This window comes from Solanum stenotomum, chromosome 7 (genome assembly GCF_019186545.1).
Source record: "Solanum stenotomum isolate F172 chromosome 7, ASM1918654v1, whole genome shotgun sequence".
Taxonomy (NCBI): Eukaryota; Viridiplantae; Streptophyta; class Magnoliopsida; order Solanales; family Solanaceae; genus Solanum; species Solanum stenotomum.
In genome coordinates, this window is record NC_064288.1 from 51,240,035 (window position 1) to 51,256,080 (window position 16,046).

Sequence of the window (16,046 nt, forward strand, 5' to 3'; positions counted from 1 at the left end):
TTTTTACATTTTTCTAAAGAATCTTGATGGTTTTTAAAGTAACATGTGATTGAATGTGCACTAATTCAAAATTTGGAAAAAATTCAAAAAAAATAGAATATTGCAAAATAGAAGGAAAAAAATAGTAGAAATTTTAAAAGCTCGATGGAGCAGAGTAAAAGTAGGAAGAACCTAAACACAACATGACAATATATGTTAAATTTAACGAATTAAAATTAATATTTTCCTCCCATCTCGCTCGATTTTTCATCTTGTAATTTTTACATGCTTACTTCTTTATACTTTGAATCCCCTCAACAAAAATCTTGAATCCGCCACTTGGGACTGTGTTGGCTTTTAGTATGATTCTGATGCGATTACTTGGTCAAGATGGCTGGAAGATAGCTGCATGTCACGTCCCGCCACATCACAGTGAAATTTTGTGTCCGAATAGGGGCAGAAGGGTCTAGAGTTGTGGAGAGGTTTCCGGAAGACTCTAGAACCCTTTAGACTATTCAAGAGGCTGAGAATTCCCTAGAATTCTCTAGTATAACTTAGAAGGCAATGGAATGTCCTAGATAGTTTCCAAGAAGGCCTTAGAATTCTCTAGAATGTGTAGAGAATTCTAGAAGAGGGACTAGATATTTTCTTGGAAAGCTTTAGAATTTCCTAGAATTAGTAGAAGATTCTAAGGAGAGACCAAAGTGTAAATAGTTTAGGGACTTGTAAAGTAAATAATAATTACATTTTAGTCCCTAGGAGGTAGTATAAATAGAGGTGCCCCTCATTTGCAAGGCACCATCCAAGCAAGCAACCAAGAAAGAAAGTGTAAAGCATTCTTCCAAGCAATATAAGCCTTCTTCCAAAATTCTTTAAGTCTTCCTTTTCATTCTCTTAGCGATCTTAGTTTCAAAGGGCTTACTTGAGCTTACAAGATTGTGAAAAATTCGTGAGTAAGTTATCGAATGCCGCACGGAGCTTTAGTAAGACTCTAAGTCCGTGACATGCCGCTCTTATGGGAAGACACAGGTCCGCTTTCGAGTGAGTTACCATTGGAATATATTAAATGTTGTTGCAAAAGAAAGTATTTTAACTAATACTTACTCTAAATAGATAGAGACAAAATGGAAAAAAATTGAATTGTAATTTTCAGCATATCCAATGTAGGAATTGACATAGTCACATATAGGGATATAGGGTATTTGTGGTTCGGTTTGGATCGATTATTGGTTAAAATCAAAACCAAATCAATTTAGTCGGTTTTTTAAATTTCTAAAATCAAACTAAATCAAACGAAAAAATAGCTGTTGATTTGGTTATTGTCGGTTTGGTTCTATTTTTTTGATTTTTTCGGTTTGAAAGTAGTAAATTTTTTGAGGACATACATATCTCAATAGACACAAACTAGTACATGAACAATCCATAGGAAAATTACTGTTGGTTCAATTAAGCAATACTAGAGTTATTATTCCACGAATAATGCGATTAAGTTAAGAAAAAAAGCGTGACTATCTTATGTGAGATAAGGTAGGTAAAGACTAAAATAATGGATTTTGATGGACTTGGACTACGGATTGTAATAATTAGGCTAAAAATTTTAAGTGTTGGATTTGAGAAAACGATAAAATTGATTTGTGAGGTAAGGTAGGTAAAGATTAAAATAATGGATTTTGATGGACTTGGACTACGGATTGTAATAATTAGGCTAAAAATATAAGTGTTGGATTTGAGAAAACGATAAAATTAAATACTTAAATCAATCAAGATTTAATAAATTATTTATATTTTATTTATGAATAATATATATATGTCAATTATAAAATTTTCACCTAATTTTTCCTTTTCAAAAATAAGAATGTTCCAAAACATAGTGGGCCTGGCATTCCAAATCCTTGTGAATATAGGAAAGTCCTGCTTCGTCCCTCCCCATTATAAAACGCCCTCAAATTCTTTCAATTTGCCCTAGAATCCTCTTCATCTTCTTCCAATCTATTAAGCTATGGCGGACTGGGCAGGATTGCCCCATGACCTCCTTGTTCTGATTGCTAAGCGTGTTAAAGTGATTGAAGATTACATTGCTTTCGGTTGGGTTTGTAATTCATGGCAAACAGCTTCTACCAAGGACAATTTCGATGTGCTTTCTCCCCAACTTCCTTTGCTAATGCTCCCTGATGATGATGAAAAAACTTATTATCGAGAATTTTACTCTCTTTCCAAAGGTAAAGTCTCACGCAAATTATACCTCCCTGATGCTAAAGGGCGAGATTGTTTCCCAACTCATCACATGGGCTGGCTTCTCACCCAATCATTAGACGGAGAAGAGGTCAATTTGTTCAATCCTTTCTCCGCTACCAAAATTCATCTTCCTAACCAATTCGCGTTAAGAGCTTTGCAGAATCCTGACGACTTAATTGAAGGACATGAGTTCTATCAGCATATCAAACTGGCTACTTTATCTGCCAATCCTTCTTTTACATCTGATTATGTACTCGTAATTTCATACAACACTGATGTTAATTATTTGGCTTATTGGCTACCTGGAGATATCAATTGGACTCAATTTGACATGGATGAAAGACATGGTGGAGTCTGCAATATGACTTACTATAAGGGCAAATTTTATCTCCTTACTTGGGGAGCTGAAATCTGGGTTGTTGATGTCCAAAGTCGTGATCGACGCGTAGAGTCGCACTTGATTGATCTTAACGATAACAAGGACTTGTTTCGACATTCAATTCAGTACTATCTAGTTGGGGTAAACGATGCACTCTTATTTGTTGCCAAATTTGGTAGAAATCGCTCTAATGATAACAGTGCCGTGGACACTTTTAAATGTGAAGTATATGAATTAGATGAAATGAAGTGTAAATTGAAACAGATTGACAACTTGGGAGATTCAACAATTTTTTTGGGTCTTAATGGAGCAACTTTCATCGACTCCACTAAATTTACAAGAGTGATTAAGCCTAATCACATATATTTTACTGATGATTGGATTGAGCAGAACTTAATGTCGGAATGTGGTGGTGGAAAAGACACAGGAGTTTACAATCTTGAAGATGGAAATATTGAATATTTTTATCCTGAATTATCACTAAGTTGTATTTGCCCGCCAACTTGGGTAATACCATCATTGTGATGCCAACTGGAGCTATTGTGCTATATATGTTCAGTAATTTATTTATTTTTGCAATTTATCATAAAGTTAGGTTCTAGTATTTGTTTTCTTTCGTGATTTCAATCAATAAGAACTTTATGTTATTTGTTTTATTGAGTTGAACTTTGTGTCGCTTGATCGAATTTATTTTGATTGACTTGGTTGCTTTGATTACAAGTATGAAAGAGAAGTGCATGATCTTGTGAATCACTTGTGGTATAAGTTTGTCGGTCCTTTTCTATTACTGTATTTCTTTATTCTTCCATATCCTTAATAGCAGGTTTACCAAATCACTTGATCTTCAAAGTTTATTCTTCCATATCCTTAATAGCAGGTTTACCAAATCACTTGATCTTCAAAGTTTATTCTTCCGTATACATGTCATATGTTGCGTTCTACTATCAAATCTCGACAACTGGGAGTTTGATTGGAATTATTGGGCACATATTGTCCTCCATGATATGATACGCCAAGTTGGTGAAATTATTGATGATGAATCTAACAAGGGTGGAGGAAGAGAATGGTCATTTTTGCTCCATTTGCTGTTATAATAACATCTTGCTTCTGTCTTCTAATAGTTTTTTTCAAAGAAAAAATTTAAGAAATATGAGTTAATAGTTGTTCAAGCTGACAAAAAGAAAAAAACTGTGAAGTATGAGTTAATAGTTGTCCAAAGTTCAGTTACCAATCAAATATACAAGTATACAATAACTATTTCTTTTTGTACAGTTATGTGATACGGTGTTCGTAGCCCAATCACCAAAGTGAGAATTGAGATTAACCAATTTTGTTATTAATGTATACCACATTTAACCAATGTGGAGAATCGTAATAACCAAAAGATAAAAGCAATTCAAGAAAAAAAAAACATAGGTGAAGTAAAGCAAATCGAAAATGGCTTGTTCAAATATGATAAAATTACTTGCAATTTTCAAAATAAAGACATTTATGAGAAGATGAACATACCATAATAAGGAGATGAAGCTACATAGTTGTAGGTGCTCAGAGCTTTCCGATCTTGGGGTCATACCTGCACCAATACAATAAGAACAGTCATTAGTTAATGTAATTCCAAATCTGGAATTTTTGTCATTTGTAGGTAGTCTAGAGTGAATAGCTCTCCAAGCTACAAATGACATTTTATAAGGAACATCTTTGTGTTATAGTCTTGAGTTAAACTGAGAAATATTTCTCCTTTGTCTAAGACTTTCCCAAGCAGGGGAAACCATAAAAGCTCCTGATTCAGAGACCGTCCAAACAGGGATAGCTTCTTTGTCTTGGTTGATAGTCATAGGACACCTAGCTATAATTTCTTTGATGTAGTCATTTGGCTGAGGTATCAGTATTGTCCAATCCCATACACCTTCCCTGAAAACTTCATTCACATTAACATGTTGATATTCAGTGAAATCCTCCATGAGAAAGTAAAGTGGCCCTTGGGTGGTCCAATTGTCAAACCAAAAGTTAATGTTCTATTTGCCTGTCCTCCACCAAATAAGGTCATCCACAGTGTCTCTCAACTAGCACATAGCCTTCCAACTGTGTGATTGGGAAGGACACCAATGGACACTACCGGGATGAACATTAGTCCAGTACTTGGCTTTCAGAAAGTTGGTCCACATTGAATTGGAGGTCCTAAATTTGTCACCATTGTTTAGTTGTGAAGGCTTTGCAGATGTTTTTTGAACTTCTGAAGTTAGCACCTCCTTCATTGTATAGAAAGCACAAATTCTCCCAAGAGATCCAGTGGTGTTTTCCACCTTCATCATTTCCTGACCAAAAAATCTTGCAATATACTTTTCAATGCTCTCTATGGTGCCTTTAGGAGGATGTACAGCAGCCAGTGTGTGAAAATGATTGTGTCATCTGCAAAAGAAAGATGATTAATCAGTGAACCATAAATGTTCATGCAGAAACCTTTAAATGCAGGGTTATTATACAAAGAGTTAAGCATTTGTGAGAGAAGTTCAACAGTAAAGACAAATAAAGAGGGGGAAAGAGGATCACCCTGTCTAAGACCTCTCCCTGATTTAAAGAAACCTTGTCTGCTACCATTCACAATAAGAGAGTACCAATTATTAGAGATAAATATGTAAATGATGTCTCAGCAAAACCAAATTGTCTTAAAATAAAGCAGAGGAAAGACCAAGACACTCTATCATATGCTTTAGACATGTCAAGTCTAATGATGACATTACCACCTCAATTTGGTTTCTTAATGTCATTAACAATTTCCTGGGCAAGGAGGATATTTTCAATAATGTCCTTACCTTTGACAAAGCCACTTTGATTATGACTAATGATTCTAGGAAGAATAGAAAGTCTAGCATTGATAAGTTTGGCAAAAATTTTACTAGAAGTATTGCATAAACTAATGGGTCTAATGTCAGAAAAGTTTTGTGGAGAATTAACTTTGGGCAACATGATAGTGCAGGTGTGTGAGAAAAACTTAGGAAGGGTAGCACCTTGGAAAAAAGCAACCACAGCAGCATGGACATCATTGGCAACGACTTCCCAAGCAGATTGATAAAATTTACCAGTTAGACCATCTGGTCCAGGGGCACTGTCTGGGTCAATGGATAAGACACTCTTTTACTTCTTGTAGGATCGGTATCATAGTAAGAGAAACATTGTCTCAGTAGTAACTAATATTTGCAAAAAATTAATAATAGCACTGTCTTCACTAGTCTCTTCTACACTGAAAAGCTCTTCAAAGAACCTAATGGCTGCTTCAGCAAGTCATTTCACTTTAGCCTTTTGTCTTAACACTTCATCCTGTAATTTTAGGAATCTAGTGTACTCAGCTTTAGCGCTGGACAAATTGTCTGTTCTCTTAGTCGTTGTTGGTTATGGAAGCTTCTTCTAAATCCTTGATAAGGTTCTCAAGTCTTTTTGGTTCTTCATAAAAATCACCAAAAGTTTTTCTGGACCAAGTACTGAGGGATTTGGAAACCTTCTTGATTTTTCGATGCAGTGTGTGTAGAGGATTGCCCTGTTGAGTATCATTCCAAGCATCTTGTACTACTTCTAGGTAATCTCTGTGTTCAGTCCACATATTGAGGAATTTGAATATTTCATATGATTGGTGACCTCAGGGATACATCTAATTATGAGAGGGGTATGATCCGAACAGGTCCTTGCTATGTGAGACAATGGTTTCGCTGAATTTGTCAAACCACTGGGAATTATAGGTAAGGCTATCCAGTCTTTCCCAAATAGTAGTTGGAGGGTCCCTATTATCACTCCAAGTGAATTTGGAGCCAAGATACCCTCCATCTTGTAGGTCACAATCATTCAAACATACAGCAAAGTCAAAACTTTCTTCAATCTGTATGGTCTACCCCGATCATTTCTTCAGCATCTAGATAACATTGAAATCTCCAACAACTCCCCATGGACCATTGATTCTTGCCGCTATATCCGTAAGGTTATCCCATAGTTCAACTCTAAGGAGTTCACCACATTTGGCATAGACAATGGATAAGTGAAAATCATTTGGATCTTCGGGGGACTTAATGTGTACTAGAACATGCTGGACTTTATCTTCAATGATGTCTAGTTGATATCCATTGGTCCAGAAGATCCATATTTTGTTGGAAGAATTATGGAAACAGTGTTGGTACCCCAATCTTCTCCTGAATTTGTCAATTTTCTTGGAGTTCACCATAGGTTCTTGAATGATTATATAAGGAAACTTGTATTGATCTTTGAGAGAAATGAGTCTTTCAATAGCTCTGAGGGATCCTATGCCCCTTATATTCCATGATAGTGTATTAATCATGGAAAATCGGGTCTAGATTAGATCCATTTGAATTTGGAGATTTGCTTTGATCCACTACAAAATAATTGGATTTTTATCGTGTGATTGGGAAGGACACCAATGGACACTATCGGGATGAACATTTTTATCCTGAATTATCACTACGTTGTATTTGCCCGCCAACTTGGGTCATACCGTCATTATGATCATAATGATGTTGTGCTATATTTTCAGTTAGGGGTGTACAAAATCGAACTGAAAAAAACCCTTGGTAAATATACATTCGTAAGTAATTGATTTGGTTTGTGATTCAAAGTACCTTTGATTCTTGTCTTGACCTGCACTGATATAGCACTCATTATGTAAGATGTTCACATTATAATTGTAATCAAAACATCTATCCTTATAAAAATTAGATTTGTTATAGTAAATTTTTAGTCAATCAGCAAATTCAAGATAATATACTTTTAATTTTTTACCAAAACTATTGTGGTAGCAATTGTTAAGTTGTTAATTGGTTTTTCTTCTCCACGATAGAACAAAATACATTGCAAATGAAATTTACAGTACTTCTAGTCTGGAATATATACCAATAGAGTAAGTAGCAGAATAATTTAGAGCAGTCACTTCACATGTTGCCTCTAAAATCTATTTCATTAAAGAAGAAATGTATCGAAATGAATTAGTATTTTTTCTTCGTTCATTTCTACAGTTGTCTCATAGTCGAGAATTGATTCATGTTGTAAAGCTAAAACGTTATTTGAAATAACTAAAAAGAAAAATGACACATTACTTTATGACTTGTGAATCTAGAACATTGATGCGATCAAAAACTTCCAAAATCGGCATGACTACTCTCCATTGCTACTATAAAACGTCTTTGTATCCTGCATTAAAGGAATTATTTTAACCCACCAGAAGTAACTTGTTAAATGATAATGTGCAAATGTTTCATGGTACAATAATCAAATTGATAGCAATAACTTGTGATGGCCAAGTAGGTAAGCTATTGCTACATGTGGTAATTAGCTAAACTATCGCTATGATTGGTAGTTAAGGCTCAAAGTTCTGCTATTTTTGAAATTTCGTCATGATTTTATCATATGAAACTTGGACAATTCTTGTTTCATTTTATCTAACTTGATTCTTGCAGGACAAAGAAGCAGGGGATCATCCAGATATAAAAGAAATCTTGAATGCTTGCTGTGTACAAGGCTAATTAATCAAGACAGTCTATATATTAGTATGTGTATATACAGACACATTATCTAAGTGTATATGTGTTTCATAATTAAACAGAAAAAGGAAATCAAGATGCATCCCTTATTCTATTACATTGGTTAGATTTTTCACACAGAGGAGTAAATCGTTCGAGGCAGAGCCAGAATTTTAATTTTATAACTTCTAAATTTTAGGAAGACGACTTTAAGCATTGATAATTGAGTTTTAAATGTAATTTGTGTACATATTTAATGAACTTTCTAAATTAAATCGTTTTAAGAAAAGAAGTTACTTGACTTGGCTGAACCTGTATCTAGTACACAATATATTTATTTTTTAAAAGTATATAATACCATTTGTATTTTTTTTAATTGCGTGCAATGTCACTATAATGAAGTAAATTAATAAGAAGAAACTTTTTCTTTTAAATAAAGAATAACACGATATGCATGTTTGTTAGAGTGAATTGGATGATCAGGTTGAGAGTTGCCCCTACTTTCTCTGCGTCATTTGATATGATACCTGAAAGATGGAATGAATGACTTGATCAATGAATATTTGATTTTTTCTTCAATGTAGAATGGATTCACACCTAAAGCAGAGAAAGAGATGTCCTTGTCAGAGGACCAATCCACTCGAACAAAGCGAGATTAGTGGAATGCAACTTCTTGACTAACGAGCTTCAATGTGAGTTTCAAGAAAAGTATACAAAGCACACTAACCTAAGTTAATGAAGGTGACTGCCATCACCTTGCGGGAAAAAGGACAAATCGAGCCCCAGTGGTCCTTATCTTATCACGCCACACATGGAGATATCTCAAATAGGTAAATTGGTCTGTAAAGATGGATGGGGAAAAACATCTATCGTTTAAGTTTGTCATCACATCCTGGGAGTGAGGAATGAGTAACTTTTATATAATATGGTGATTAGTATATGCATTATTTTTTCTAATACATTCGATCAAACGACCCCTTAAATATTTGCGTATACACACGCACCATACTGTCTTAATGATTTGTCGGGTTATGTCTGTCTTCATTTATGTTATTTCTTTCCTTATACAATTTTGGACTATTTATTCTTAGATTGAGGGAGTATGGGAAACAACCTCTCTACATGGTAATATTTGTGTATACTCTATCCTTCTCATATCCTATTTTGTGGGATTACACTGAATATTTTGTTGTTGTTGTCCCAATATAAAAAAGGATAGTTCGATGCACGATAATATTTGATAAATTTAAATGACCTAAATTATTCGAGAATATATTTAAGAGACTATTTTGAATCTATACCGAACATTAGGGACCATTTTTGGCATTTTCTCTACTTTAACCAATGCCCTAAGCACTACAGTATCTATCCTCACGTTTATTGTCATTTCCCGCTTCACCTAATCCCCGTCGCCGATGGCCGACAAGAAGAAACGCCGGCGAGCAGCTCACGACTCCGATTCCGACTCCGAAAGCCGGCCTTTCCAATCCAAGCTCAAACCCGACTCCGTCATCCTCCAAACCCTAAAAGCACTCAAATCCTCCTGTTCCACCACTTCCAAAACCCTATCCCTCTCCGACGTCGGCCTCTCCTCCACCTGCCGTGAAGTCGCCGACCTCCCAATCGATGAGGTACAGTCCGAAATTGAATCGTTAGCGTTTACTATAGCTAAATCCATACTCTCCGGTGAAGGTTTCTCTTTCTCCGTCCCTTCCCGCTCCGCCGCTAACCAACTCTATGTCTCCGAGCTCGACCGCATTGTTCTCAAAGACAAATCATCGGCTCGCAACTTCGGCAATGTGTCTACTGTTCGTAAAGCAACAATTACTCTTAGAATCCTTCAGCTTGTTCATCAGCTTTGCACCAGTAACATTCATGTGACAAAGCGTGATCTTTTCTATACCGACGTTAAGCTGTTTCAGGATCAGACGCAATCTGATGCTGTATTAGATGATGTTTCTTGTATAGTTGGATGTACTAGGTCTAGTCTGAATGTGGTTGCAGCTGAGAAAGGAGTTGTAGTTGGCAGGTTGATTTTTAGTGATAATGGTGATATGATTGATTGTACGAAAATGGGAATGGGAGGGAAAGCTATACCTCCGAATATCGATAGAGTTGGTGACATGCAGAGTGATGCATTGTACATATTGTTAGTCGAAAAGGATGCTGCGTTTATGAGATTGTCTGAAGATCGGTTTTATAATAGATTTCCTTGTATAATTGTGACTGCAAAGGGTCAACCGGATGTGGCTACTAGGTTGTTTCTGAGGAAGATGAAGATGGAGTTGAATTTGCCGGTGCTTGCATTGGTGGATAGTGATCCTTATGGGTTGAAGATTTTGTCAGTGTATGGGTGTGGATCAAAGAATATGTCGTATGATAGCGCGAATCTGACTACACCGGATATCAAGTGGTTGGGTATTAGGCCGAGTGATTTGGACAAGTATAAGATACCAGAGCAATGTAGGTTGCCAATGACTGAACAGGATATTAAGACTGGGAAAGATTTGTTGGAGGAGGATTTTGTGAAGAAGAATCCGGCGTGGGTTGAGGAGTTGAATTTGATGGTGAAGACTAAGCAAAAGGCTGAGATTCAGGCGTTGAGTTCGTTTGGATTTCAGTATCTGTCTGAAGTATATTTGCCATTGAAGCTGCAAGAACAAGATTGGCTATGAGAATTCAAATCTTGTTGTTGAACTACTTCAATCTTCTTGTGTTAATTTATGCCTAAAGTTAGACGTGTATCGTTTTCTGTATTTTTATGGGAGTTCATTGTTGTGTCAATTCACATTTATAGTTAAGACGTACTTTGGTTTTCTATGCTTTTGAGTGGATTGGTTTGATTGCACTTTTTTGAGTCGACCTCTCTATCCCACAAAGGTAGGGATAACTTTTGAGTGTGTCCTATCTTTCTAGACCCCACTTGTGACTTGTGGAATTACACTGAATATGTTGTTACAGGATGCTTTCCAGAAACAACCTCTCTACCCCACAAAGGTAGGGGCAGGATTCACACATATCTTTCTCACACCGCACTTGTGGGATTACACAGGGTTATGTTGTTGTGATAGGATGCTCTCTTTGATCCATGGTGATGCAGCTTTAACTCTAATAGATGCAAAAATGATGCAACAGTAATGGAATGTTAAAAACAGCTACATATATTGTGCCAGAATAAGAACGCATCATTTTTCTTTTGTTACTTTTGTTTACATTTGATGGTAAAATGTGGAGTTTTCAGTGTGTGGTATCGTCGAGTATACAATGCTATTCAGCTGCTAAAGAATAAGGATGAAAGAACTCTACAAAAAAAAAAGAGTTCATACAAATCTATACATAACATGTTTCGTATATCATTGCACTACAGAAGCATCTAACCTTCTTGTTAGCCAGGATTGCAGTGATTCCTTAGTTATCCTCATTTTTTGCAAAACCACTGGTTTCCTAGTTGGAGAGTGCACGTTTGCTCGTAAAATAACTCTTTCTGTATGTTCTACCATGTTTGAATGCTTGTCTGGATGGTTTATCCCATCCTGGTTTCTGTCATTTCCAATTCTTGATGCTGCTGAAATTACCTCAAGTCCCAAATCATGTTGCAAAAGCTTTATTATTGCTTCCTTAACTACACTTTCTTGTCTGACAGCACGCATACCTACTTCTTGGACTCCTAGAAAGATTTGCACGTCATCTTTAATTGAATCTCCTGCAACGATAACCACAATGTTTTCAAATTGATTGTAATGTTATGCATGTTTGTACTACATGGATCATTGATCACGATCACTAGTATGTTGAAATGCACCATTTGACCAATCAAATCGTAGTAAAAGGCTTATGTCATCAACGAGCTTATAGTATAGTCCTTGGTATAATTTATTCTGAAAGAACTGAAGTTAGAAAGGTCAAAATTTTTAAGTTCATCCATTTTCTCACCTGCAGTGTACTTCTCTCTGATCATTCTCAAAACCGCAAGAACCACAATCCGAGCTTCAACCTGTCAGTGTGCAAAAAATTGATGGGATAAATCAAGACTTATGTTTAACCATGAAAGTTCTCCAGAAAGATCAGATGGTTGTGTAAGAGAACGATATTTGGAGGGCAAAATGATATAAATCACAACAGTAAACACAGAGACGTGCGTTTAATTTACTTCTCCAAAAATATTTTATGTGAATCTCTAGCTAGATATCATCTTTACCTTACTAAGCCCCCGGAGATTAATGGATATGCTATTTGCACTGTCCTTCTGCAAGTGTTCTGCAACTTTGTCGAGAATCATACTTTCAGGCCTTAAATCAGTTCTATTACGAGTGCTGAAGTTGTATTTCCTCTGATTGCCATTCTGGATTACGCCTTCACACCACTGCTCAATTAATTGCTTGAGATAGTAATCATTGGGTTTATACCTGCAATGTTTATGAAGAGCAAATTGAGATTCAATAGCTACAGAAAGTATCATTAAGTGGATTCTTTTCTTAGACCAATGGTACTGCTGGTGGTACAAAATGATACCCAAAACACACACAAAATAAATTTAAAAAATAGAGGAGTTTCATCTGCAACTGGAAATAGGCGTGCCTCCTCAGTGAAACGTGTACATGCTCTGCATATAGTTTAGCAAATAAATTAACAAATTAGAAAATCTACTTACTGATATAAATTGGGACTTCCTTGGTGTCTTAAAACAAAATAATGAGTAAACTCAGACGTCCCAACAGGGAATGTTGTCTCAAAATCCTTCACTCCCAAAGCATGGTTTTCACATACCTCTGATTCATGTCTCTTTTATCCCAAGACCCCCTTGAAATCGCACATTCACAAATCAACACTCCACGTGCACCCAAAATGGAAATTAACAAACTGAATTCCAAAGTTAACAGCTCCATGGACACCCAGCCCCTTGATAATGCTTTTCAAGTCAACTTGAGGGGAAAAGTATAATCATAGACGACCTAAGCGTTAAAGATACTTTTGGGAACTATGTTGCACTTAGTTTTTAGGATATCCTGAGAAAGGATTTCCAACTGTTAATGGTACCATGTGGTTCAATAAGCCACATTGGATTTCCGTTGCGTGATTAGGATGAACTCTGTTGATACTACACAGGAGTGAGTCTGCACTAGCAAATGGCCTATGAAGATGATCATTACTGCTTCAAGATGGACAGCTTTTCTTTCCTTTCTTTACTTCCTCAAATTCTTACGATTTCCACCGTCTTAGTGCATGCTCTTTTTGTTTTGTACGGAACAGGCTCTGTTGCCCATTTAACCCGTCACAAAGGGAAAGAAGAGCACAGTTAATTTTAAGAGAATAAAATATCAGGTGTCGACAGCAAATACCAATCCCTCAAATGGAATGTCTCAGACTGCAATGGAACATCGAAGTATAAGAACAGGGGCAACAACAACATACCCAATAAACCCCACAAGTGAGGTCTGGAGAGGGTAGAGTATACGCAGATCTTAACACTATCTCGTGGAGGTAGAGAGGCTGTTTTCGAAAGACTCTCGGCTCAAGATGCAGCAAATCCAAATACAAAGAAGAAGACATTGTATAGGGGAACAAGAATAACAAAATAGTGCAAAATCTAAACACAGTAAACAACTGACGATGTTGGATATCAAATGCAAGAACTACAATAATACGGCTAGTACAAAGCAAAGCAATGCGGAACATATATGCAAGAAACCATAACAACAACAACAAGGTGTGATCCCCAAAACACATGAATAGGTGATATCAAATACCAAAAGCCAAAGACTGTATGAATAGGGTAATACTACGACTGACACGGTGCTCTATACAACCACCAAGACAAATACATGAATGACCTAGTAATAAGACAACTCTTAACTACCTAATGACCTTCTACCATTATCCACGACCTCCATACCCTCCAATCTAAGGTCATGTCCTCAATAAGATGAAGCGTCATATCTTGTCTAATCACCTCTTCCTAATAAATTGATAGAAGGTACAAACAAATTGATTAGACTAGCACACTCCATGAATGCTTGTTAGAGAGAGAGGTTGATCTCGTAACTACTAGTTTACATGATACTGATGCAAGAATGTGTATGCTCATTAGAGAATATTAGTAAATTGTCTCATATGAAGAAAATTGTATTCAATCCCTACTAACTTGTTGATGATATAACTGAGTTGCGCGGACTGTTCATTTTGGTGCCGCACATGTGTCAACGCGACATGGATGTGGAATTCGTACTGGATATGGTTAATCATTTTTTGGTACTTTTAACCAAAATTGATCGAGAAATTTCAGACAAATATAATATTTCTGAAATCAAAAGAAAAGCTATAAGGTGAAATCATATTTTTTAAAACAAAAAGGTGAAATCATAATTTAGGCATATATTTTTCCGGCACTCTCTCGTCGGGGGAGCCTTTCCATTATATATGTAAATAAATTAAAAACATTGCTATTTTTAATTTGTCTTTAGATTCAATTCAACATTATTACTTTGCAATTGTAGTGGAATGAATAAGAAGACAATTTTTGTCGGGATTCATGATAGTCTCATAATAGATTCACATAATATGAAAACACTAAATAAACGTATCAATACACGTGACAAATAGACTCATAATGTGAAAACAATAAATAAACATGGCAATACATGTGACAAATAAACTCTTAATATGAAAACATTAAATAAATGTGACAATACACGTGTCAAAGACTTGCACACCTACTATAAATTACACAAGCATTCCAATTTCAAAAAAATAAATTACACAAGCATTCCTCTCAAAATTGTTCAGGCTTATTCAGCCAATACATCTTATTTTCTTTAATTATTTGTTTTTGCAATGGATAAAACGAAGGGTAGGCAAAAGATTGAAATGAAGTTAATTGAGTCCAAGGAAGCACGCACGGTTACTTTCTCGAAAAGAAAATAAGGCTTTTCAAGAAAGCGGATGAGTATTCAACTCTGACCAGAGCAGATGTTGGTGTTTTACTCTTTTCACCAAGTGGAAAACCATATTCTTGTGGCTATACAAGTATAGAAAACATAGCTGATAAATTTCTTGAATTGAAACTAGACGATCGCCAAGGTGATCACATTGATGTGGTCAAATCAAATGTCTTTGAGGCATTTGAAGATCTTCGTAAAGAAGGACAGCATTGGAAGAGAAAGAAATAGAGCGCCCTCGCTCAGCTATACTGTCAGAAAAACACATGTTGGAGCAGTACATGGTATTCAAGTCGCGGTTGGACAAAGTCAAAAAGGAAAGAAAAGGTAAATATGTCCCTGAGCCAGAAGAGGAGGAGAGTTCTTGAACTTTTAATTATCATGGAGGTGGTAATTGGAATTCTTGAATTTGGAGTTGTGTTTGGAGGAAGCTATCGAGTCTTTTAATATATTTGAGTCTTGTCTTTGTTATTAAGTTAATTGTTGTAAGTATTCAGTCGTCCAGTTATCTAAGGCTTTAGACGACAAAAAAGAAGGTTATGGAATTCTTATGTTTTTAAGTCAATCATTTCCATTAGTTTCATCATATGTCTTCAGTGATGTTTTGTGTTGCCTAGATTGATAAATCAATTGAAATCGTTTATTGAACTAGTTCACATGGTTAGTGTGCAGAAGAGCATGTCTGACTCAGGAGAGACTGAAAAAAAGAGGATTTCAGATTGTTTCTAGGTGCTTCTTTTGCCATGAGAAGGAGGAAACAAACAATCATTTGTTCCTTCACTGTAGAGTGACTTCCCAAATATGGTATATGTTTCAAAGCATTATTCAAGATCCTTGGGTGGTGCCTGAGCATACTGCTGACCTACTAAACTGTTGGATGAGAAGAGGGGGGAGTAAAACACAGAAAAAATGGTGGAATCTAGCTCCATCTTGCATATGGTGGTCAATTTGGAAGGAAAGAAACAATAGGTGCTTTAAGAATATTACTAACCCAATGCA

At 36.0% G+C, this 16,046-nt stretch overlaps 3 protein-coding genes across 3 annotated transcripts in view; 2 read left to right on the forward strand and 1 right to left on the reverse strand.

Moving 5' to 3' along the window:
• The first annotated feature begins 1,908 nt into the window (after nucleotides 1–1,908).
• On the forward strand, nucleotides 1,909–3,333 carry LOC125871375 (probable F-box protein At4g22060). The gene has a single exon (XM_049551961.1). The coding sequence runs from the start codon at nucleotides 1,979–1,981 to the stop codon at nucleotides 3,116–3,118; it is 1,140 nt and encodes a 379-aa protein (XP_049407918.1). The 5' UTR covers nucleotides 1,909–1,978; the 3' UTR covers nucleotides 3,119–3,333.
• A 6,116-nt stretch (nucleotides 3,334–9,449) lies between these two features.
• Nucleotides 9,450–10,858, forward strand: LOC125871152 (DNA topoisomerase 6 subunit A). The gene has a single exon (XM_049551745.1). The coding sequence runs from the start codon at nucleotides 9,528–9,530 to the stop codon at nucleotides 10,785–10,787; it is 1,260 nt and encodes a 419-aa protein (XP_049407702.1). The 5' UTR covers nucleotides 9,450–9,527; the 3' UTR covers nucleotides 10,788–10,858.
• Nucleotides 10,859–11,300: 442 nt separating this feature from the next.
• LOC125871134 (pentatricopeptide repeat-containing protein At5g02830, chloroplastic) overlaps nucleotides 11,301–16,046 on the reverse strand; it is a 12,599-nt gene continuing 7,853 nt past the window's right edge. The window contains exons 11-13 of the mRNA XM_049551723.1: nucleotides 12,311–12,518; nucleotides 12,046–12,106; nucleotides 11,301–11,815 (exon numbers count right to left, since the gene is read on the reverse strand). Coding sequence (XP_049407680.1) covers nucleotides 11,466–11,815; nucleotides 12,046–12,106; nucleotides 12,311–12,518 — 619 coding nt within the window. The 3' untranslated portion in view covers nucleotides 11,301–11,465. The remainder of the gene's footprint in view (nucleotides 11,816–12,045; nucleotides 12,107–12,310; nucleotides 12,519–16,046) is intronic.